Below are 26,071 nucleotides of genomic sequence, written 5' to 3'. Positions count from 1 at the left end.
GTCTGTGACAGGTCCCGCACGCAGAACATTTCGTCCCGTCTGAGATGGTGACTTGGCCTCCTTGTGACGGAGGGGGCTCCCCGCTGCGTTTTACGCCACTTTGCGGAGGAGAATAGACCACCAGAAGCCAAAATCACTCAAGACTAACACAATCCAGTCCCAAGACTGACAAGGAGCCTGCGCGGCACTCCGTCCGCAAATTTTGCCCCCAAAAAGCGAGAAGAATCTCAAGCACATATCACGCAGATCTGTAAGAAGCGTGTCGCTTCTGAACAATCATACTTCGCAGTCTCTTCCAAGTTCACGTGGAGGTTGCCTCGTGCCTAAACTGAATTGACGAATGCATTGTAACAGCAGTTTTTTTTTCTTTCTATTTATTACGTCCTTGAGCTCCAAGTGTATGTCTTAAGGGAAAATGTAGACAGTTTTCAGTTTAACCTGTAGTTTACCAGTGTCGTTACAAAACAAAGCACTCCAGCCTGGCAAGTGAAATAAGGGAAAAAGTGAGATTGGCTATGTTCAAAATGACTCCCTATCCACTATTTGGCACCCTTTCTTGTGAGTTTGCCATTTTGCCATGCTTTGCAAATGTCTCATGAGCATCAATTATCAACTGTTTCATGCTTTTAATGTATCCCTTGATGCATCTTGAAATGAGGTGGAAAACAAAATCAAATTGGAGTTGTGTCAGAAAAGTCTCAGGACTTGTGTCACTCAAGATAGAGTTCAAATCCAAACTATGAGTTTCCGCTTAGTGTGGCGAGATGAGCAACTGGCACATCTGCTCCCAAAGCCCTGAGCATCGGACAGTTTCTGGCAGAGAAGAACAGCACACTGCTGGAGGGAGAAACCTTTCTATCCACACAACCTGGCTCCGTTTGATTTTTTTTTTCTTCCCCCCAAGCTCAAGGAGGGGTGTGGGGGGAAGTGTTTGTTTTAAAGACGTGGATAAGATCACGATCGCTGCGACGACAAGGCTGTGAAGACTCAAATTAAAAGAATTGATGATGGGACAGAGAAAGGTGCGAAAGTGTTTTAGACTCCAAGGTGATTACTTCCCAAGGGAAAACTCGTCGTTTGGATTTGGAAAACTATCGTTTTTCATCAGTCCTGGATCTTTTCTGACACATCTCGTACATCCCATTATGCCTTGTGATGACAGAAAAGCAATTTTTCATTTCCGGGGTATTGTTTGATTGTTGGCAAGAGGCAAAGTGATAAGTAATGGTGCAAAAATATCTTGAAGAGAGCAACACATTACAACACAAATGGATATAAAGTGCTTTATTTGTATTCGTTTTGTAAAATACACAATAAATTCACAAATATGGTCTTATTATAGTTTATTTATTTGTTCAATATTTATTTCAAAAGTTCCACCAGCTGGCATCTGTTGATCCGGTACATTTGCGAATTGGGTTCAAAACAATTTTTCATTTGAATAATGAAAGTAAACTATCAAGTTCACTTTGTTGTTAGTCTAGTAATATCATTGCATGTGTCAATTTTAACTTAGACTTCCAAAATATTTAAAAACTACCGATGTAATGGAAGAATGCCCCCGCAAACCCTGTTTTCCAAAAATGTTAAAAAATGACTTTGGCAACTATCCTATTAGGCTCATGATTAAAAAATAAAATCACAATACAATGGAACCTTGAGATACAAGTACAATTGTTCTGTGCAGAGGAAAAAGAAGATCTGCCTGTGAGTATTGTTATACCGTGTTTGTACGTATGTTGCTTGCACAATTTATGTTCAATTAGCAGTTGTCTAAAGGGATATAACTTAAAGGGAAATTTCCCATTATGCGTTAGCATTAAGTTAGTGGATTTTTCCGCAAAGTTATAATGTTGACACAAAGCTGAATTAAGTAGAGTTCGCTGTCACCACACTATGCTTGTATCATATTTTTCCTCGCAAGTCCAAACCAAAAAAAAATAATAATAATCTGCTTAACAATGGCTAATGTCTTCAAAAATAAATTAAAAGTCAGGTCACTCGTATCGCAAAGCACCACTGTATAGTGAGTAGGGAATGAGCGGATGATTCCGAACACAGCCATTCATGTATTGGCCCATTTTTTCTTGATTTTTCCAGAAAAAGCATGGAACCAAAAGTTTTTGTTAGTTTCGTTTTGGTAACGTTCTATTCCTCAACAAGGAAAAAAAACCTCAAGTTTGACTGAAAGTTCCCATTTTATTTGACATTGCAATGGGTTTTAAATACTAATAACAACAAAAATAGCAAATCTTCACATTCCCTGCCTATTTGTAGCGTCTTTACTAAAGGAGATTACTTAAGCCGTAGAGTAGTCGACATACGCACGTGTAATTTGACACTTAACATTTTGTTTCCAATTCCTAATATTCTTTTTAAACAAATAACGACGGCCACTTTTTCGCCTGGAAAAAAGTAGGTATGCATTTTTGTCAAGTCATTTCTTCCAGCTTCCACTTATATTTTGCTCAGTCCTAATAAAAGAAGCCAGACTTGATATATCACACTATGCTGAACATATATATAGATAAAAGAGGTCATTTTGTGGGATTGTAGCACAACAACGAACAAAAGAATAGATTTCCCTTTGGCAATGGCTTTATTTATGTTTTGTTGTGCATGTTTTTTTTTAAGTGTTTGGTTCTTTATATTCCATTTAGTTGTCTGTATATTGTCTCACAAAGCTTCTGTGCAAAAAAAAAAAAAAAAAAAGGACTTCCATTAGAGTCAAAGTAAAAGTTTACATTCAGAATCGATCATTGAACAGTTTTAGTTTGTCTTTTCCGTGCGTGCGTGTGTATGTGTGTTTCCCTGGTCGGTATGTGGCCTTGTTGCTCATGACAGTATTCACACGTGTGTATTCATGATTTTAGTATACATGTGAGTTCCTGCTCCATTTCCTTCATTTCGTATGTTCCGCTTTGTATTTCTTTGCCAAGTTGCTGTATTCCCACATGCTTTTTTCCCTTGTGTAATATAGAAAAAAGGAAAATCAAAAGCAAAGCAGTTTAAAAAAAATTGGCTTATTTTTCACTGTAGTTAGTCTTTTATACAATAATACTGTAAGAATATTTCTTGAATTCTAAATATTACTCTTTCTAGATTTTTGGAAGCAAAGGTTTTGAGTAAAAAGTTTCTTACTTTATTTTACTATATTAGGTAGTAAAATGTACATGGTCACTTAACCGTAACCTGTTTTGTTATTCCCGGAAATGCCAATGTCCATTCGCAAGTCTCTCGTGGTTGACTGAGAAACATTTGTGTCAAAACGTTGAACATGTTGTGTGTGCACATCTGGAAAAGGCGGCAATGAAAATTACAGTTTTGTCTTTTTTCAACAGAAAAACATGATGTACTGTATATAACATTTATGTTGCAATAAATGTGCCATCTTTTTTAAACTCGAGTTGTTTAGCTGTTTACTTCAACCTGGGCGAACCGTTGTATTGTTCTAAAAATAGAACAAAAATCTCACACACGCTGACCTAAAAGCCTTCTTGCACAAAAATCTCAACAAAAAAATGGCCAACAACTAAAAAAAAAATTCTCAGTCGCCCATCAAACATACCACCCAAAAAGATTCTAACACCAGAAAACCCAAGACGCACAGAAAACTCTTGCATACAGCAAAACACTTGAACGCATCAAAAAACTCACACAAACCCCACAAAACTCACACTCATGCTAAAAATTTACACTTACCCCCCAAAAATTCACTTACGCTTACACCTAAAAAACTTGCGTGCCTAAAAAGAAAAAAATCTCTCATGGTTAAAAAAAATTAAATAAAAAATACACACGCACACAAACACAAAAACTCACTCACACGCACCAAAAACATCACCAAAAAAAACACACACACATAAAAACGCTCTCATAACAAAAACTTTCACACAAAAAAAAACTCTTAGTCCCCCCCAACAAACTCAAACACCCATTAGAAAACCTCTTAGAGACACAAAAAAATGTCATACACATGCAACAAACTCTCACATTAAAATACTCACTTGACAAAACTACTCTGATGCACACCAAAATCTCTCTCATGTCACATGCACCCAGAAATTCTAATACAACAAAAAAAAATTCCCACCGTCACTCAAAAAACTCACATTCACCACCAAAAATTCTAGGACACCTAAAAATATAAATAAAGCTCTCGCACATTCCGAAAAACAACTAATTTAAAATAGGGTTTCATTTGTATTTCATTATCTTCATTTTCCCTCCCAGATTTTCTTTTTATTAGTACTTTGTTTAATCGAGTTGCTTGGTTTAAGGTTCCGAGCACACCCGGCCACTCCAGTATGGCTTGTGACTGAGATGAATGCATCCTGAAAGGCTGGTAAAAACGTGTCTCAGCGCTTCAAAAACCCTGGAAGTGTGCAGCGCCATAAATCATGTTTGCGGCGCATCTGTGTGGAATGATCACATTCCAGATGTGTGCACCCCTCGCATCCTCCAAGGTCTGCGAATCCACATCCGCTTTCCGAAGCTCCGACCGGAGGCCACGTTAATCACTGTCGTTTCGTTTCAATACTTCTGGGGGAACAAGTGAGAGTGTTAGACCGGTGGACTGTTTTTGTTTTTTTGGTAGGAGCTGGACCACCATGTCTGCAGGCTGACTTCCTGTCACGACCGCCGGGCCAAAAAGGCCCTGGCTGGTGTCCTCCCAAACGGTCCAAGGAGTTTCCCTGCAGTGAATGCACTCGGTTCCATTACTGCGATTTTATTTCATTTCATGACTTAAATCTCAGGAATTAATGAGTCTTTGGTAACTCATTATTTTATTTCCTCTCACACAGTGCAAAAGACTTGTCTTCACCAAAGTTTCTGACAAAGACCCAGAAATTCACACATTCACCCAAAAACTCTCTCCCTTTCTCTCTCTCTCCCTGTCACACACACCTCTAAAACCGATAAAGACTCACTTCCACCAAAACAGCTCTCATACGCACAAAAACCTCTCACACCAATAAAGTCTCTTCACGGCTCACAAAAAAACTCCCTCTCTCACCCTATAAAATACTCGCACTGGCACTGAAAAAAACCCCTCTTATTCAAATAGACCTCTCACACCCCAAATCACCTCCACATACATCTAAAACATCTTATGAATACTCAAAAAAATCCCACGAATAAACTCTCTCTCACACACACACGCGCACACACATAAAAAAAAACTACACGACTAACACAAACCTTCCACTTACCCCAAAAAAACACCCCAAAAAACTGTCAAAAACTCTCACACTCATCAAAAATTCACTCATAAAAACAAACAAACAAAAAAAAAACCTTCCACACAAAAAACTCACTCACTTGACCTGCAGCGTGTCAAGGGTGTGGCTCATGAGGCAGTATAGCCCATCTACAGTACAGCATCCCGAATATGTATTTACAGACGGGGAAAACGTTTATCTACCCCACTCCCAAAGTGTTTCAAAGTAGGTTTTAAATATGGCCAGTATTTTAAATTAGGGTTTGAAACTCGACTTAGTACAGTATTTCAGAGTTTGAGTTTTACACGAGGCTAAGGGTTTCAAGTTTTAGGTTTTCAAATTAAGGTTCCAAACCAGAGGTGAGCAGACATCCTAATAATCATCATAACAATCTTAATAATCCTAATGGTAATAATGATGAAAAGAAGGAGAAAACAAGGTGTGGTGTACAACAAACTATGTACAAATTCTAAGCAGTTTGGATAATAGATGGAGGGATACATTTAAAATATCTAAGAGTAACAATAATTGTGAAAAACAATACTGATATTAATTCAAATATTCTTGTAGTAATAATTTAGTGATTGTCATAAACACATTGTCATTGACGATGATGATGATTAGATATTAGTTTCACATACAATTTAACATTTTAACCCCCCCCCCAAAAAAAATCTAATTTGTATTTGTACTGCGTTATATTTCGTTTTGTATCATCAGAAAAATTAAAATTATATCACATTCATCAAGTTGCTTTATGCTCCACAAGACGGCGCTGTCGAATTCAAAGACTTGCAGACCCTCCATAAAAAGTATGGAGTAAGGATTTCATTTAACACGTAATTTGCACAATTTAACCTCACTGTACTCGTCTCAAATGTAAATATTTACGTGGTAACTATTGTTGATTGGTGAAACAGCTCAATCCACTTGTGATTTTCCATCTGCGACTGTCAGGTAAAGCATTTGGTGTGCTTTCAAGTGTCCGGGCTGGACCAGTTCGTGGTGGTGCTCGTGGACCACCAGCCTGCTTCAGGGTATCCTGGTGGGCGGGTCGGTGCGCTCGTTTCAGCAGGCGGGGCGAGCCGGAGCGAGAGTCGGGGCTGCGAGCGTCCTCCTCCTCAAACTGTCTCCCTCAGTGAGTAGTACTGCGCTAATTAAGTTGATAAAGCGCGACCCGGTTACTTTGCTTGCTGCTTTAATATTAAATAAAGATATTTTGTTGTTATAAAAACGACAGGCGAAGAGGACGACTGCTCGTGGTGAGTAGCTAACGCTTTCCAGTGATGTTCGTACGTGTTTGTCGTGAGCGACCAAACTCAACAAGTTGAAACCAAAGACAATTACAGCAGCCCCGCTCGCTTTCGATACGGTTTCGGGCGTTCATGTCACGTTTTAAACCACGTTTTAAATGGCAGTTAGTTGCTTGAGTGCTTTGAAGTCACCTGTTTTACCGAGTAGTGATGTGACTGTCTTCAAAGTGCGTCAGTTTAAAACTTGAATTGTTCTTAGCTATAGGACGTTCTCCTCATAAATATACGTCTTGAGTTAAATTGATAGAACTACTTTTATGATTTTGACACTCACGGGAGTTTCAATGGGCGGTGGTGGGTAGTAACGAAGTACAAATACTTTGATACTGCAGCCCACGTACTTATATGTAAACACAGTGCGAGTACGTTTGCCACCTCTGCCAATAAGCAATTCTTAATGAGGTTACGTAAGCTTTTCATATTTTCCCAGAGTGTAAATCCCTGCTTTAGTGATTTAACTCGACTTTATTTTGACGTTCTTCTCCAAATGGCGCCGATTACAGCGCTTTTGTTTTCCTCTTGTGGGTTTGAGCAGGTTATCAGCATGGTCAGGCCTCCTCACACTTCACAAGTAATTCCCACGGTGAGATAAAAATGTGCTCCGTGAGATCAAAAGCGAGGATTTGACATTCTAACCTGGGCCCTGTGGTGAAGCCAGCACGACAGCTTGTAAAAACATTTGGGGCAACTCACTTTTCTCATTAGGGAAAAGAAGAAATCTATACCGTACATTAATTTTGTGTATATTCTACATTTTGTGAAAAATAATTTTACATCTCTCGCACTCTTGATTTGATGATGATCAATTCACTCAAATTTTCTTTAGCCCTCATTGTCTCTCCAAAAATGGACACTTGAAACAAAGTAAAATTAAACATGTTCAAACACCAAAATGTTCAAATGGGATCAATTGGTGCTATACTGCAGCGGTTTGACAAACATTGGAGAATAATCATCTGTGTCAGAAAGGTCTTTGTTTAATATATATTTTTTGTCATTATGCTAGATATTTTATTTATTTATTTGAAATATACACCTGCGATTGGCTGGCAACCGGTTTAGAGTGTCCCCTGCCTACTGCCCGAAAACGGCTGGGATAGGCTCCAACACCCCCGCGACCCTGAGGATAAGTGGATCGGAAAATGGATGGGTGGACTACATTTAGAGAAATGTAAACTCCACACTGGAAGGCTCTAATTGGAATCCCAGCCCTCATCATTTTGAGTCAGAGTGCTAACCACGTTCCACCGTGCTGATGGTAAAATACAATGACAGGAAAATGGTTGCACAGTCCTTGCACAAATTGCCCTAAAAATTCACACCTTCTCAATTATCTGCCTTTTATGTCAGGAGCGGAACAATATCATTGTCCCTGCTGTAATCATGGAACTATTACTGTTGTTGATACAACTGTTGTTGTGCCCATTGTTCTCTCATTCCGTCCTTGGCTGATCAACACCTCGATCTTGTTTTCTCTCCCTAGATAGCCTCTGTTCCTCTATTTTGTCTATGCTTCTTAAATCTACCACACGTGGAAGACGGCTGCCCCACAAAGGCCGGCCGGGTTCTGTGTGAGGTTTCCTCCTTAGAGGAAGTTTTTCTTTGCTTCCGTCACCAAGTGCTTCTTCCTGTGGAGTTCAGTTGGTTTTCTTACATACATATGGATATGTATTAGGAGTGTGGTTCTTGACCTGCCCAGTATATGATTTAGCTTTACAGTAAACACCTTCCTATAACCTCCTGCTTGGTATGTTTACATTCATAGGGGTGTCAGCCATTAGTCTGTCCTGGCCTGTTAAACCCATGGCGTGATGTATCCTGCCTTGAGACCTTTGTTGTCATCCTTATCAGAGCCCTCTTCCAGGCCCATCTCAGTTTGTCTTTATATTGTTGCATCTGGTAAATGAGACATTATCAGCAAGGCAAACAGGAACTTGCTCAAAGCCCATTGTCTACCGCAACACATGGTGCCTGCTGATGGCTTTGTCTCTGTATGTCTTGGCCGGCATAAATATTTCTGAGCAACATCCTTTTGTGTTTGTACACGCTTTCATTTATTACTTGTTTTGCTGCTCATTTGTTGATGTTTGGAAAAACATGTTGCTTATTGTAAATGACAAGTGAAACCATTTTTACAGTTACTTTCCCTTTTTTGAAGTCCAATTTTCCTGTCCATACACTTAGACAAATGTCAGTGTGTTATTCTTGCCCGGTATAATCAGTTCTTTTCACACCTGATGGAAAACATCAAGGATTATTTTCAGCAAAGTTCTAATGCTCTATATGTGTTTCAGACTGTGAGGCAAGAAAATATATATTTTTAATTGAATTATACAGTCTCTCATTTCCAACTAATAGACCCTCTGATTCTTCCAGAGAAAGGGCACCTTATCCAGGGAGAGGGATTTATTTTCCTTCTGCATTCCTGATGGAGTCCTACAGAGTGACTGACATTCCTACTAGTGGACCACAGCGGGGCTACACCCAACCATCTCACTCCTCTAGGCCCCACAGCAATTGTGGTACATATGGTCTGAGCATTCGAGTCCAGGGCATAGATGGACATCCCTACGTAGTTCTGAACAACCAGGACAATGGTCCTCAGTCCTTTGACGCCGATAGCAATGGCTACATTGGGACAGAGGGCTCTTTTATTGATAACTACCATGAGTATGATTTTCGAGGAGATAAGGAGGGTGGACCCAGGAGCCCCTTCGGCGAGTACAGGTCTCAGAAGATGATGCAGTACGCAGCCTCTCAGAACGGCTCTGCAGATACACAAGCAAGGAAAGCGCAAACCCTTCTGAACTTTCAGAGGCATCCCGAGATACTGCAGCCCTATGATCCAGAGACCAATTCATTGAACTTTCGGAGTCTACCTTCAAGGCCCCTTTCTGTTGCTGAGACCGGAACTCAGTCCACAGCCACTGTATCTACACTATCCCACAACATGTCTTCGAGCCAAGATCAGAACAAAGCTCCCACACAATCGAACAAAAGTCAACTTCCGTCTACACGCTCGACTGAGGCATCATACCAAAAACCCAAATTAACTCCTCAGTCTTTGGGTCCGACCCTGCATTCTCAGCAACAGACCAAGCCGCAAGTGGCTCAGCCGCAGTCCAAACCTTGTCTCAGCAAGCAGAGTCCACCTCAGTCCAAGCCAATGCTCAAAGGTCATACCCAAGCGTCCACTGTGTCCAATCCCATGAGTCAGCAGAACAAAACCCAGTGCAAGTCTCCCACTTCAGTGAACAGTGCCAACTCAAGCCTCGATCGCAAACACCGTGAGCCAGATGTCCTTCCATTGAGGAGGTCCGACTCCAGTGGACCTGTCCTGCAGTTGTCTTCTCGCTCTCGCCACTCCTCATCGTCCTCCACCTCTAAGCTTTATGCGGATGAAAACATTGATGCGCTTTACGCGGACACCATTAACCGTCACGAGAACCGGCGCTACATCCCTTTCGTCCCTGGGTCGGGCAGAGACATTGACAGGGGACCCATTCCCGGTGTCGATGAGCTCATTGAGAAGTTTGACAGCAAAGACGGCAGCCACCATCGGCGTGGCAGGGCTGGGCGAAGAAACCGGATCAATCCTGAAGACAGGAAACGCTCTCACAGTGTGGATAGCGCCTTCGGACGAGAGGAAGGATCGAGGCCCCTGGATGAATCGAGCCGTCGTCGTGGCGCATCAATGGAGCACGTCCTGCGGCCCTCACAACTCCGGCTGCACAGGACAGCTGGGAATCAGGAGCCCTGGTTCATGCTCAATTCCAAGTCACCATCTCGTACCACTAGTGCCCCTGGCTCTCCCCAGAGCACCTTATCCACAGGTGTCGGCTACATCCAGGGATACCAAAAAACCCAATGCCATTCTACAGTTGTAACACTCAAGAATAAAGACTCAGTGGACACAGCGTCTTCAGCGAGCAAGCTGTCAACATCTTTATCCAAGTCCACAGTTGTTGGCAAAAAAGCCACCACAGACACTGATGTACAGGTAATGTACATAATAGATCACCATAACACTAGTTGTTACCCATGCCCCGTTTGCACCAGTTCAGTTCCATAAAAATAGTATCTTGTATGTTTCAGTTACAGTAAGTTGTGAAGTATAGCAACAAAAAAAAAACATTTTTCATTTTTGTGAGGTGGAAACATGGCCTTTGACTTTAAAGTCCCTGTAAAATTAAAATAATTATACCTTCTAAATTTGACATACCACAAATAGCCCTGCCCAATTTGAATGACGAACAAATCACAAAGCATGGAAAATTATGCTTCAAAAGGAAGAAAATTATTACATAGTGTTGGAAACGGGTATCATTCCTGACCTTCAGTGTCCCATTGGGATCCATTTTAGCAACACTCCCAACAATCAGAAATTCTGAAATATTGAAACAAATTTGTCTCAACTATTCATTACTACATAGTTCTCAAGCTTTGCATGTTTTTCAGCAATTACCTTCACAGATGACTACCGGTAATTTATTTTGAAACATATCTCTGATTTCATTGTAGTGAATCTTTAATATCGCTTCCCAAACTTAAAGGAGATACGAACCTCCCATTATTATTATTATTTTTTGACAATATGTTCAATGCAGCCCCACTAGTCTAAACACAGCATTATGACTATGACGTTTGTGGGACATGGAAAAAAAGTGAAAATCCACCCATTTTTGTCCATCCAAGGGGCGGCCATTTGCTGTCCACTGCAAATGACATCACAGTTGCTCAAGGCTCAGAGAACAACCCATCATGCCACTCCTTCAGAAACCAGGTCAGCTGTGATTGGTTGTTACCTGAGCCCTGACTAACTGTGATCTAATTTTCAGTTGACTGAAATTGGTAAAGTGGCCGCCTTCTGAGATGGCTAAAAATGTTTACATTTTGCGATATAGGTCATATTCCACAAACACAATATTGAGAATGCCATGTTTTTTTTGACTAGCGGAGGCGCATTTGACATATTGCAAATCAGAAAAAATTGGGTTGGCTTCCCCTTTCAGTTTAAAGACTAAAAATTGACATGGGACAATTTGTCTTATGTCAGCCACTGCTTGAATAAAAGGTGGTATGCCATTTTATTGATACGCAATCAGGAATGCACCACGTTTGACGCCACGTTTTGATTCAGGCTTGTTGTAGTAAATCTGATGTCTCTGTTACCACGTTCAGATCATTTTCTCATTTCCTGTCCCATTCAGGCAACGCCAGATCTCCTTAAAGGTCAGCAGGAACTTTCACAACAAACACACGAAGAGACAGCAAAGCAAATTTTGTTCAATTACCTAAAGGACGGGTGAGTTATTACAGCTTGACCTCGTTCTGCTTGGCTCCCTATTTTCATGGCTGGTTGATGCTATAAAAACAGAAGAGTTTGAATCTTTTGGCTGTAATTTGAACCACAAACTGGGCCCATTGTTCCTACATTTCGCAAATAGCACATTTGAAGTCATGCATCATGTTGGGAGAAGTTGTTCAGTGGGAGTTCATGGATCTTTTTTTTTTTTTTCATCAGAGTTGGGCTGTTTATGATAAAAGAGAAGGAATGTGTTCTTTTACCCACCCAGCCAGGCGATCCAGCTGTGTGGATATTATTTTTTCTTCACAATCTCACTTTGCCTCAGTGTTTTCTCTCCGCGATAGTGTAAATCAAGGGCTCAACCTTTGTGTTTGTTACTGTAATCAGACACGTATCGGCTGCCAAGAGAAGAAAGCATCGAGGATTCGGGTTAAACTGAGTCAAAGGAGAGTAATATGAAAGTCTTTGCAGTTCAATCAATATGGCGGTTATCGATTTCCTGCATAAGCTGTGAGAGGTAGTAAATGAAAGACATAGCTTTTCAGATTTGATCCACATTTTTCTCGATTTTATTGCAGTTGTTGGCACAGCAAGTGGTCGTTTAGAAAAAGGACAGGAAACTGTTTGGGTGTGACGGGGATACAGGTCAGGAGTCAGAGGACGACAAAGGAAAGGAAACCCAGATGGAAGTGCTGGGATAGCAACTGAGCTACATTCTCAAGGCTGCAAAGACAAACATGGGGCAACAGGAGATGTGGATGTATAATCGAAGTCATCTGTGGGAGGAGAACAGAGGTTGAGAGAATGTTTCTGTGTCACTGACCTAATTTAAAGAAATAATACATCACTGTTGTCATTAGAAAGCTGTGCGACTTTAGATTTATTGATACTGATGCTTTTCATTTCACTGACTTTTCCAAGGGGGGAGTGGATCCTCCTAAAGTCTGTGCCAAAGAACATTTTTATTCACTGAAATGATCAGTTAGGCAGACACAAAAGATGATACGTAAAGAGGTGGAATAGCTCGCCGGTGTCTGTAATCGTGACCAAACAATCAGGAATCATCTCATATCTACCGAGGAGCAATGTGGGAAGAGGTAGAAATATATGGGAAATGAGCAGAGTCCTTTAACTCTGCTCATTTCATAGAGACGAAAGTTGATGTCACGTCATTGCAGCGTATAATAAATAAATTGTCTGCATGGCTGCATTACTACTATAGTACAAATCACCATACATTTCCACTTTATGTTGGGGATTAAAGTCTAATATAAAGTCCACATTGTTACTATATAACTGCAGGTTTATGGACAATTGTCAATATCTCTCCCCTGCGCAGAGCGCATATAGGAATTTTGAGACCCTACAAGTTGGATACATGCGACCTGGCCGATAGACGAAGGTTGCATTGCCAAAGAATTGGTATTGTATCCGGTCTCGGACCACATATAGATCAGATTTGAAAAAATCAGAATCAAGCCGTTAGCACTGTCATAAAAGAATCACATATGGGCAAAAAAATAGGATTTGGGTCACATTTTCCTGTAGTCTAAACGTAGCCTCTCAGGCTGAAACAAGGCTGTTTGTGCACTGAGGTGGCAGATCAAAGCAGCATGACCCTTCCCGACCCCTTTCTAAGTTGGGAATGGCTGATCACTATTTCAAACCACCTTGACCACCTGCAAAACTTTCTTTTTTTACTCTCGGCTGACTGGTCTGTGTGTGTCTTTGTCTGCAGAAGCCCCGATAATGATGAAACGACCAAGAGAAAGGTCAACCTGGTCTTTGAGAAGATTCAAACGTTGAAATCTCGAGCCACGGCAGTCCCTCCTGATGACAAAGTGAGACATTTTTAGAATTTCTGGTTTTCTAATTGTCCATTACCATAGGTTTTGACTGTGCAGATCTACACACGTGTGTGTGTGTGTGATATATATATATATATATATATATATATATATATATATATATATATATATATCACACACACACACAAAATGGACCACATATTCACAGTTTGGCACCTGTGGATTCACTTATTTGCAGATTTTTTTCCAGGTTTTTTTTTCCAGTTATTTAATTTTTTTTACTATTTATTTATTATGAGGAGGTAGAGGAACTGACCCCCATGTTTCATGGAAAATGCTTTATACAATACAATCAAATGGCCACGCTAACATTATACACTTCACTCAGAAAGAAACTATTCTGAAGGTAAATATTGATTGTACTTTGTGTTCTTCTGTCAGTCCATGGGTCTGTCTGCTCAGACCAAAGCCCTGAGGGAGCAAAACGCTGCATTGGAGAAAAGAATGGCCGAACTGAAACAACAAATTCAAGAACAAAGAATGGTAACAAAAATGTGTTTGTATTCAAAATGTTGCAGGTTAGATATCTTTAGATTTAATGGGCAACTCACAATCAAAAAGTTCAGAACTTTAGAGCTTCTCCATCGAAAGCAAACAATAAGCAGTCGAGACTAGATTTGTGTGGAGCTACATTATATGTAGACACCCGCACAAAATTGTTTGTCTCACTGTGTTAATGAAGGAAAAACACAGCGGTCACAGAAATAACTTGAGGAAATAATGATAAATAAAAAAGAATTAAAATTAACCAATGAAAATCAGACATTGCTTTTGAATTATGATTCAACCTTATTTTATAAAAACAAACCAATGAAACAGCACTGGACAAAAATGATGTTACTGTGACCAGAGTTGCACATATTCAGAAATCTAAGATCTTCGGGACCGGAGCTGACCTTCACAATGTCTGATTTTCATTGGTTAATTTTCATTTATTATACCTTTTCTCACATGCAAAGTTATGTGATCTCTGTGGGTTTTTCTTTCATTAACGAGAGGTACCAACCACATTTGTCCGTATGTATGTTTTCCCATCAGACAAATAAGGCAGACAGCATGGCGGCATCAAGCTTGAAGGAGCTGCAGCGGGAACTAGACCGGACTGCCGAAGTGTGCAAAAGCTTGAAGGAAAAACTGGCCAAAACCGAGGCTGAACTCCAGACCACACTTGAAGAGTAAGAACTCAAAGGAATTAGATCAAGGAATTTGTTAATTGTAAAATAAATGAGTGAACATGCACAATAGACAAACGGATGAGACACCTAGTTTGACTTTGAGATAGAGTGGCTTCATTCTACACGTCTTCACTAGTATATGGGGTATGATTTTAGAACAACAATTTCCTGAGAAACCTTTTTTTTTTTTGTATGAGATGCACTGCCACATGTCGTGCACTGTAGGGAAACTGTATGAGTATTTATTCAAGATTGTTGAGATCCAAACTTAAGGTACTCGAACATAGCTTTGTCCTCGCTCGCAAGACAATTTAGAACTAGTAGAACAACACTGAGACACAGTGGAAGTGCTTTTTTCCTTGACATGTGCCACTTTTGGTCTACTCGTATGCAATTAAAATTGTACCAGTTTAAACTAATGTGCTGCTGTAATAACACCACTAGGTCTAAATAGTAGGCAAGTGTCACACTGTCCTGGATCCTACGAGTATCACCAAAATGCCCGGTAGTATTTTTGCTTTACAGGTGACTTGTGCCGGTAGTTGGCCTACCAGTATGCCAAAATTGTTGTACAAAGTACTAATGTTTAGTAATGCCATTCTGCACACTAGTAGGTCAACAAGATGTGATGCTTGTACAGCACAGTAGTTTATAACTCAAGTTTTAATTGCATATTAGTAAACATAGTTATTCTACTAGTGCGCTGAATTGTGTTACGAGTGTAGGCAAAGAATTACTAGTACCTGGACTGTAGACTGGATATCAAGGATATCAAATAAATGCATAGTCGGCTCCCAAGTGCTCAAATAATTTTTTTTCTTTCACATTTTTTGTTACAAACTGTTCAGTTTCAGAGATTACTTGATTTACTTTCAGCATTATTTTAACTTTGATTATGCTCTCGCCCAGTTGTAGTTTAGTTTTAGTTTTCACATCACCTCTCACCCTGGAAGCAATTTAGACGTTAGTGACTTGTCAGTTGGCTTTAACCCTGAAATTAAGAACAGGCACAGGTGCTGCTCTTGCTACGAGCGAACTGTTGCACAGGTCTCTGTGCAAGTGGAGTACTGGCATGCTACTGTGTGTCGTGACATGTTATGTTGTGTGTCAGGTTGTTCCAGGTGAAGATGGAGAGGGAGCAATACCAGACGGAAATCCGAGACCTGCAGGACCAGCTTTCGGAAATGCACGATGAGCTGGACACTGCCAAGACGACTGCTGCTGATGGCGAGAGAGACGCTATTATGGCGGTATGGCAGTGTTCAGTTGCACAAGCCTACAGAAAGTGCATTATCCAGCTTCAAGTCCTTGTACTAAAACTACGAGTGCTACTATTGCAGGACATATGCTAACTAGTTGGGCCGAGTAACGTCGGTAGTGGTGCACAGTAGTTTTCTAGTTAGGTTTAATTTAATTGCACAGATGTCAACACATGCACAGTTTCACCTCGCTTATACTGTTTAGTTGTCCTACTAATGAGTGGAAATTTTATGCAGTAGTGGATGGTGTTATGGGGGGGGGGCATCACTAGCAAAGTCACCATCATGCTACTAGTGTGGCCTAATTGTTCAACTCCTGCGCTGAATTGCCTTACGAGTGAAGACAGAGTACGTACTATTACACAGACCTCAGATCAAAATCAAGGATATCGTATAAATGATCAAAGGGCTTCCCATGTAAACCGGTTGTGAAAGGAAGCAGCCTGTTTGACTTTAAAAAGCATGTCAATTATCATTTTCTGCTTTTGCCTAGGCCAACATAGTAACAATAGTCCAAACAATTCTTCTCTAGGACATCATCCAACTGAAGGTTGAGTTGCAGGAAGTGCTAGTGGCCAAAGAGGAGCAGGAGGATGTTCTGAGGAAGCGGGAGAGGGAGCTGACAGCTCTGAAGGGAGCCCTGAAGGAGGAAGTGGCTGTTCACGATCAGGAGATGGACAAGATGAAGGAGAAGTATGAGAAGGAGCTGAGTCGGCTGCACAGGTCCTTGGAGGAGGCCAAGCAGGTAAATGTCATCTTTCTCTCTCACTCACCCCGACCCACTTGTTCTAAAACACGCCATGTTAGAGGGGAGTGTGGAGCTAAACACTGTACATGCTCTTGTCACAAAGTTGAGCGATAAGTTTCATGTCAGAGTTTTAAAAACACTTGCAAGGAGCATGGAGAAAAAGTTAATCATGAACTCATGTGGTCAATGGCCAACCTGTGCTTGTTGCCTCTTTGCCTTGCACTGCCACTTGCTGTGTACTTAAGATGACATCACAGTGCTTTAGGGCTCAGCCTGCTGTCATCACATGACCAAGCCCAGAAAACAAGGTGAACCGTGATGTTCCAAACCTGAGCCCCAGCAAACCTGGCAGTACAAGGCAAAATGGCAGCCCAGCCCCCTCGCAAACACAGTATTAATCAGAATACGTTTTTTTAGACTACTGGGTGTGCATACAACATATTGTAAAACAAATGTTGAACTTCACTTGAACTCGCCTTTCAATGGTTTTGGCCCATGACTTTCTAAGAGAAATAAAGCAGATGTCTTTATTTGTATAGTATCTGCTGCATCAAGGTAGTAAATATTATCCCTGCTGTGTCATTTTATCAGCTCGCCAAGAAACCCTCATCAGCATAAAAATAAAAACAAACGGTGGTTTTGGTTCTGTCGTGTGTAAAAGGGCGTGGCTCAGTATAGACTATAAACAAATGCTCACTGGATGATGATGAGGATAGTAAAATATTTTCTTTTGTGAAACAGCCTATGCTGCACGCATTGTACTTTGCCTCAGTTCTCACACATACACTTGCACAACTCCCAACCGTTGAACCTCAAACACAATGACAGTTAGAATTACATTGCCAACTTTTTTCTGACTTCATCCTGTCCAGTGTTTCTCTACGTAGGAGTTATTTTTATTTCGAAGCACATTGTTTGATAATGACTTTTGATGAAACTGACTTGAGAATAAAGGGAGTTGCCTGCCCTGCATTGTGGCAATGTTGTTGAAATGATTTGAGACGCCACAGTTATCTCGATTGCTCTCTCATGCTGGCCTCCCTTACGAGCGTCAGTGTATTTTGGTGGGTTAAAATGATGACGTTACAACTGATAAAACAGTCCTTATCCTTTAAAAAAAAGTAATAATTATGAGGAAATTTACACTGTGAGCAGTTTTAGTCAAGTTGTGGATAAGGGGTGTAAAGGCAACATTGTTTTCAGTGCGTCTCAGTACGCCGAGTGTGCGTCCTGTTTGTCTCAAAGGGTGGAAATTGTCCTTGTGTTCGCCTTCCTGCGAGGCTGGTGGGGGGAACCACAGCAGCTATAGCAGACTGACCAGTGTGCACAATTCCTTTGTTGTACAGAGGTACTGTGCGTCCCAGCTCCCAGGGGAGTTTGTCATCAGGGGTCTATCCGAACTGCTTTTGTAAACATTTTGGACGATTAAGTCATTGTTTGCTTTTCTTTTAGGATTGAACTGCATCCTTGCTCATTCGGGGCTTTCCTTTTGCGTGCTTGCATGATTGTCCTCTCCCCAGCTTGTGCATTCTGGCCAACTTTTAAATGAGTCAATATCACCTTACGGTGCCTTTGAGACATCCCAATTTCACCGGGGGCGGGGGGTATTTTCGTTTAAAAGTAATATTCATTGTATTAGGTAGATATTATGCTGTGAGAAATGCATATTGGTCAAGCTCCCACACTTTTTAATTAATAAAACAATGTCAAGCAGACACTGTACTTGAAAACAGCAAAAAAATGTGACAGGCTGCATAATGACAAGATGGACATTTTTGGCGGACCTTCACACTGAGCAACAATATTCAGTCAACAAGCTGGCTGTGTTCTGTTTAACAAATATATATTTTACATTTCAGAATTTTTTGTTTACATCTGTGAATGTGGACATATAATGCTTGACAACATCCAACTGAAATTATGAAAATTACAAAACTTTAGTCTGCATTCAGTCACTGTTTTTTTCCTCCACTGATGAGAGGCAAAATGCTGTCAATATTGTCACCCAAAAAAAAAACTAATGAAAAAAATCAAAACCATGTTAAAAAAGTGCATCCGCTGCAATTAGCAGAGCAGTGTGTGGGGCATGCCAAAATCACACACAGTTTAAAAAATTGTATAAAATGCGGGCGTTACCGAATATAGATATCGTTTTATAGTACTGGTGTGTATGCAAATGTTTTCATAAGGCCTCAGAGTTTAACCTGCTACATTTTCCATGATGATTCTCATGAGACCACCGAAGGAACTTTATACTGTTATTGATCCACTGTTTACTACACTAATACTGAATTATCAAACACATTTTTTATGCCCTTCTCATTCATAATTAAAGTCCTGATTGTTTTAGCATAATATAATTCGTGGTTATTTATTTGACACTTCTATGGCCTTTGTTCATGTTGTCTGACAAAAGAGATGAATTCATTGTCCATTAATTCCTATTGGGGAAAGCTGAACAAATTGGAGGTCCTCCAACAGATTGTGTTGAACCTTCAAGATATTCTGTTAATTACTTTACATGAAGATAAACGAAGTTAAAGGAAGCACCACTCTTGCATATTATAACTCGGTGTTGAGGGGATGAGTGGTAACCGCCTCCTCTTTTGTGTGTATCCAAGGCAATTGTAGTGGCAAGCCGTCACTATCTAATGAGCATCCACTCCCGAGTTTGCGCCGTGCTCCCTCTTCTTTCTTTGGCCTCAAAGAGTGGGGGCAATTGTGAACCTCGAATGAAAACGAATGATGAGTTGGTTTCACACAATAATACCAGCGGGGGTTGGGACTGTCTCAATAAGTGGGTCAATGTGCTGTGGAAAGGGGACTGCTTGGCCAACCCCCTGAAAGGAGGCAAGGGGTCTGCTTTCTGTCTTTACTTGAAAAGCGCATTGTTTTCTCAATCAGCAGAAATGTGTGGAATTTGATGAAGGTTACAAAACTGTCACCAAACCTCCCTTAAATGAATCGGAACTTGATTTCAGAAGTCCCGCATGAGCTCTCGACGCTCTGTAATTGAAAACGTGTGCACTTTTGGAATGGGATCTTTCGGTGTCAGCATGCTCTGGTATGCAAGCAATGTGGAAGGGTGAGGTGCAGCGAGTGAGAGCCTGGTTTGCTTCCAGGAATGTCGGGGGTCATCGTGGAGAATGCACACCCTGCAGACTCTCTTCATTCGGATCGGCCTCTGTTAAAGGCAGTGCACCCGCCCTGACTTGTGGGACGGGACCTTCTCAGTTATTGGGGATAATGCTGTTCCATCTCTTGTCTCTGTAGGGTCCTACAGTTTGTTTGGGCTTTTAATGGATCTCTCTCTACAAAAGTGGGCCTAACTAATCATGACTTTTTTCTAGTTTTTTAGACTCCTTCTGAAACTCATTCATTTCTGCATTGTTCAGTTTGAAAGAGTAAACCCTGGTCTGCCTTTTATTTTCATACTCCCCAATGAGTTTGCTCAAGAACAAAGTAGTAAACAAATGACAACAAAGTAATAGAGACAGCATTTCTGTTATGTAATTCTTTTACAATGAGAAGAGATGCTCTGTTGCATTCTTTTCTATCAATTTCCAGAAATCATGATTCTTTGTTGATCAATCAGAAACCTTTAGTGTCACACTTGACACTAAAGGAATCAAGCCACAGTGCCAACGACTCATAGTTGTCAAAAAGTAGGTTGTCTGTCTGTCTGTCTGTCTGTTGTGTTTTACAATATGTGATGAGAAAGCAAAGCGTGGAGAGTCCCTGTTGCCAAAATGAGTGAATGAAGCGATTTGGTTTAATTGTCGACCGTTTCCTCTGTTTGTGGCAATCTGCTTCTTTCTAGACAGTCGTGCCATTGTTGTGGCTTCATTAAAAAAAGAATACAATGCAACATATTGTCTCAAAACCCGATACAGAGTTGCAGTCTTTCTATTTGCAATGTGTTGATGGATGTGCGTTGCTCAACTCCCTGGTGTGCGGTCACCAACTAATTTTTCCACCGTAGCGATGTTCGGGTGCGACACCTGGTGAGAGGCCAGTCGAATTTTAGAGGCAAAACATATTTAACTGTCCTGCTAGTGTACAAATTAGCCACTGAGAATGTTATCAAAGTAAAAATGCTCAAGTTTTAACATTAATGATGAAAAGCTAATCTGTCGAATCGTGTCATAGATTGCACAAGGAAAAGCGTAACGCTGACTTCCATTTAACACAAATTTTAATGTGATTGTTAATCCTGAACACAGGCACTTCACTCGTCAAAAATATGTTAAAAAAATCAACCTCTACAGGTTGTTGGTCACATTAATGATGAAAAAATTGAAATGATTTTTTTCATTATTGTTGATCACAGATTCACTCATATTTGAACGAGGGTTTGTTGACTTTTTGCTTAGCTCCGTAAATGCAGATCCTTTGACAGCCACTTGTGTCCTTGCTGGTATCTTCACCCGCGTCATGAGTCAACTCTTGAAGTGTGTGAACTGAACTTTTCCCTGTCTGATCATCAAACTTTCTCAGCCTAGGGAAGAGCCTTCCCTCAAAAGCGACTGGCATGTGTCTGTGCGTTTGATGATAGTGCCATCGCTACTCGCGTTGCTTTAGGAGCTGATTAATAAGCAGGTGACTGTAGAGTGCAGTCGGGAGGAAACAGTGGACCGAATGTCTGCTTGTTGACGGTGATATGAGGAAATGAGATTTTATACCTGTGGGAATATTTACATCTTTCAAAAGCTGTCCTGTACGTGCTGCTGATGTTTAAAGCTCAAAGTAGTTGGAGGTGCAGCCCAAATCATTTTTTTTGCATAGCCATTTGAAGGTCAGGCACATGTGAGATGAGCCACTGGCGAGGATATTTTCTCTTGTTCTTGTGCTCCTGTCCTCTGAGCCAAACCTCTGAAAACAATCAAAGTCATTGCTTCTATTTTTTATGACTAGAACATGAATCATACTGGGCTCTTTAATTGAAGTTTGCAGCCATTGTGAATCTTTTGCCAGTTTTTATATTTTCACAAAATCATTATTTAGAATGTGATGGATCAGTCTTGGTTAATGTTTGTACAGTTTTTTTTCATCTCTGGTTCAAAACAGCGTCCTCTTTGACATGGAAGATTAGCCCATAGAATTTTCCCATGATTAGTCAACATCTGATTACACTCAGCCAACAGTTGGAATGTGATCAATGCTTTTTCATCAATGCATATAGAGTGCTGTGACTTGCAAATAAGCCCCAACTTGTGAATTTTTCAAATTAAGGGCTGTCACGTCGTCATTTTTTTTGTTAGTTTTTTGCTTTGTGTTGCGAGCCAACGTTTCAGTTTTAGAAACGCCACCGTACTGTAATGCGCTGGCACGTTGGCATGGCGAGCCACAGTCGCAGATGCGCTTTCAGCTGTTTAGTGAATGGTAAAAACAGCCAAACACACCAATACAAAATGAGAACACTTGCAAGAAGCTGCTATCAGCCACAACTCGCATCTAGCCGCCCACAATTTCCCAATTGTCCAATTTTTGGCCCACTCTAAAATACATTTAATCGACATTGGAGTGACCCTTTTGTATGCTCAACATTATAAATCTGTCACGGGTTGCCAAAGCGTATTAAATTGATTGCTTGCAATGTGATGGAGATGACGGGGCCTCTTCCGTTAGCCAATTATCCAATTAATATGAGTCACTCTGTTGTCTGTCCTTACAAATATTAATGGCCACAAGTGATGAAAATTTGCAAATGGAAGATGCCCTAAGTGAGGATGCGGAAATAGCTGTGCAAGAACTACAATAACTGGCACCTCAGAGCTGGTTTTATTTATGTATGTGCTTTCTCATGGTGGCTCTATTTGTAATCAGTTTGCATGTTGTTGCAGCTGGCCCCAAATGGAAGTCGGGCATTTGGGAGCTTCCTGCTTAGCAGTCAACGTCCCTCTTGCTGAGTCACTAACAGGACATGAGAAAACTGGAAGTAGCCTGTCGTCGAATAGAACAAAAGCAGTGGAATCGAAAGCTTAATTTCATTTTTTTACAACCAGTAGTGAACCTTTTGAATTGATGTTAAAATGGCCCGTCTGGTTTCCTTGTACCAGTCAAACATGGTCTTGATTACTCCATGACAGATGTTTTCTTTCAATGTTGTTATTACAGAAATATTGCATTTTAAGTGCAGTTTTAATCAGAAAAGTTTGTCAAAATGTTCATTGTAATGCCGGACATTGAATTGGTGGGAATAGCCACATGATTGAATGGCTCACAACGTTCGGTGCAGTGCTTCAAAACCTGCACAAAGTCAGTTAATGTGCAACGTTATACAAACACTTTGAATACACAACACTTCCCAAGTGAATCAAAGAGAGGAGTAGTTCGTGGAGACACGAAGAGAGTTTTGGTCCTCATCACATCACTACACAATAGTCATTGGGAGTATTTGTATTTATGCTTTCATGTGTTGTCACTCCCTTTTTTTGATTATATTTGAAGAGTTACACTGCTTACATCTTATATTGTGACAGTTTATTTTGTAGTACTATTCCCTCAGTAATTGCTGGGTAAACTTGAGGAATGTGTGTTCAATGATTAACTCTTTATAGTCAGAATAAGAAATGCTAATTCAAACCACGATCACAAACATAATTGTTGAATTGTTATCTCCCTGACTGTCAGCCCCAACTGAGCTTTATCTTCAAAAAGATGGATTTTTTAATGCTGCCATTGTATTGTATCCCAATTGAATTTTAAACATGGATCTAATCTTGTGGCCTATTAGTGAATGTGGGTCCAGTCCTTCCAGTGACCTGTCACTTAACAGGTCAGTTGTTGGTGGATTCAACGCATTGTGGGAATTGGGTCAGTGAAGTGCTGGCATTGTGCACAAGGGTACACTGACAGTATCGGTTGGGTATTATTAGAGGGACTTGCCTTTACCCCAACTCTGTTACAGTTTTCATGTTTTTCCATTACCACAGCATTAACCTGTGACTGATTCATGGATTGCCTATGATTCTTAAAGTTCCAAGAGAGATTCGTAACTCACTCTCATTAGCCACCATCAATACCACTCTCGATTCTAAGACATTTTGCTCAAACTGTTTGAACATTTGCGCATCTCTTCTACACTAAATATTTGCACTGATTTCCAATACAAAAGTTACATGAAGTGAGTTCTGAAAAGCACGTCGCCAGTGAAGCTGAGTACTCCTGCACGGTGACTAGGAGAACTGGCCTGACTAGCCCGTAAAGCTGGGAGGTAGATGCATGTGTGTCAACTTGTCGTCTGACAGAAGAAACGTGTCTATTCACATGTGGCGGCAGCGTGATGAATGGGGCCTTTCAACTTGGGATATTCATTGTTAAAGATTTATGTTTCAGGTTTGAACAGAAACAGGTGCTTTTAAAAATGTACTATACAGTGGCTAATGTACGATACTATAGCAATGTTCCCAACCAGGGATATATTGGGAACAAAAGGAATATTCATCGACGCCCAGGGCTGAGGGTGGTTTTGGCCATCGGCCTACATGCGACGGCACGTAATGGTTGATGGCGATGGTGGAGGTGGAACTGTAGTGGGTGGGCATTACGCGCCTAAATGTAATAGAGAGGAGGCTTGGGGGTTGTACAGTGGACATCACAATACGAAAGTTAATTTTATGTGTTGTGTTTATTATTTTACTTTATGTTAACTGTTAAGTGCTTTGTTACAGCTGCTGCTGTTGTGAAATCTCTATATAAATCAGCATGTATTGTGTTAATTGGTGGTGGTGGGGTGGCCATCATGCGGTGCGACTGTCAGCAAAATCATAAAATTTTCCCGAAATTACCCATGGCCAACCCGCCCCTATTTCCAACCATTCCTGTTCCCATGTAATTTTGTACACGTGCAGGTATGTGTCCCCTTGACCCTGCAATTCATGCATCTTTTATTGGTGTGTGATACAAAATGAAGCAATTGCCCTGATACAAGGGAACACAAAATACCTTACGCCGCATTCTGGTTTCATTTTGCGAAAGCACCTTCGCTGAGGTGTGGCTTTTGCATGAGGCAGATGATGTTTGTGTACACCAGGGGTGTCAAACTCATTTTTGTTGCGGGCCTCTTTGGGGTTACGTCTTCCCTCGGAGGGCTGTTACGACAGTGAAACTAAAGAAATGTTTCGATATTGTTACTTGTACACACCAAATTGATGGATTACCAGTTTTGAAATCAATCAAATCCACGATCATACTTTCTTCAATTATTTTTTGAGTGAGTGTTAACAGGGTAACAAAATGCTTGCAAAATCTCAATGTTATTTATTACACATGACAATTTGACATTTCGGTACAGATTTGAGCATAGATGATGGAAGTTGACACAGATGATTTGCTTTCACGGGCCACATAAAATGATGTGGCGGGCCAGATTTGGCCCGGGGCCTTGAGTTTGACACCAGTAGTGTACACAGAGCCTCTTTTTACAAGGGACTGACAAATGACTTTGTGGACTGGTGCCAGCAGAATCACCTCCAGATCAACCCTAGGAAAACTAAGGAGTTGGTTGTGGATTTCTGCAGGAAACAGTCCTCACCTGCACTGATGAACATCCAGGGTATGGCCATAGAGAGGGTGACCTCCTACAAGTATCTGGGTGTTCTTCTAAACAATAAACTGGACTGGTCTACTAACACGGACGCCCTGATTAGGAAAGTACAGAGCCGACTCTTCCTATTCAGGAAACGGAGGTCTTTTGGGGTTCAGGGGTCACTCCTTAAGACTTTCTATAACTCGGTGGTGGCTTTGGCCATCCATTATGGGTCTGCTGGTCAGGCAGCATCTCGGCCCGGGACCGAAAGAGACTGGAGCGACTGGTCAGGAGGGCCAGTTCTGTCCTGGGCTGCTCTCTAGACACTCTGGAGGAGGTGGGCAACAGGAGGATGCTAGCTAAGCTAAAAGCTATGATGGACAGTCTCTCCCACCCCCTCCAGCCCGCCCTGACAGCACTCGGTAGCTCCTTCAGCCAGAGACTGTTACACCCGCGCTGCAAGAAGGAGAGATACCGCCGCTCGTTCCTAACGACTGCTGTCAGGCTGCTGAATAAAAAATGAAATGATGTGACAAACATTGGTCAATAGCACAGCCACCTTATCTTTATCTGTGAATGCAAAAAAAATAAAAACTTTGTTTTTTCTTCTTTCTTCTTCTCCCCACAATCTTGCTGCTGTAGACTGTA

At 41.0% G+C, this 26,071-nt stretch overlaps 2 protein-coding genes across 5 annotated transcripts in view; both read left to right on the top strand.

Moving 5' to 3' along the window:
• Window positions 1-3,401, top strand: part of tcf12 (transcription factor 12) — a 69,037-nt gene extending 65,636 nt beyond the window's left edge. For all 4 annotated transcript variants that reach the window (XR_015100443.1, XR_015100442.1, XM_086106984.1 and 1 more), the window contains one exon: window positions 12-3,401. The gene's annotated coding sequence lies outside the window, so the exon portion shown is untranslated. The remainder of the gene's footprint in view (window positions 1-11) is intronic.
• Window positions 3,402-6,314: 2,913 nt separating this feature from the next.
• Window positions 6,315-26,071, top strand: part of cgnl1 (cingulin-like 1) — a 36,332-nt gene continuing 16,575 nt past the window's right edge. Inside the window, exons 1-8 of the mRNA XM_086106982.1 lie at window positions 6,315-6,484; window positions 8,912-10,535; window positions 11,746-11,840; window positions 13,582-13,684; window positions 14,093-14,194; window positions 14,750-14,886; window positions 15,998-16,136; window positions 16,678-16,890. Of these exons, the coding sequence (XP_085963108.1) occupies window positions 8,964-10,535; window positions 11,746-11,840; window positions 13,582-13,684; window positions 14,093-14,194; window positions 14,750-14,886; window positions 15,998-16,136; window positions 16,678-16,890 (2,361 nt within the window). The 5' untranslated portion in view covers window positions 6,315-6,484; window positions 8,912-8,963. The remainder of the gene's footprint in view (window positions 6,485-8,911; window positions 10,536-11,745; window positions 11,841-13,581; window positions 13,685-14,092; window positions 14,195-14,749; window positions 14,887-15,997; window positions 16,137-16,677; window positions 16,891-26,071) is intronic.

This window comes from Hippocampus guttulatus, chromosome 3, assembly GCF_054856545.1.
Source record: "Hippocampus guttulatus isolate MCC_2025c chromosome 3, RoL_Hgut_1.0, whole genome shotgun sequence".
In the NCBI taxonomy this organism is placed as follows: Eukaryota; Metazoa; Chordata; class Actinopteri; order Syngnathiformes; family Syngnathidae; genus Hippocampus; species Hippocampus guttulatus.
Note: the sequence above shows the minus strand (reverse complement) of the source record. Positions and strands in the feature narration are given on the sequence as shown.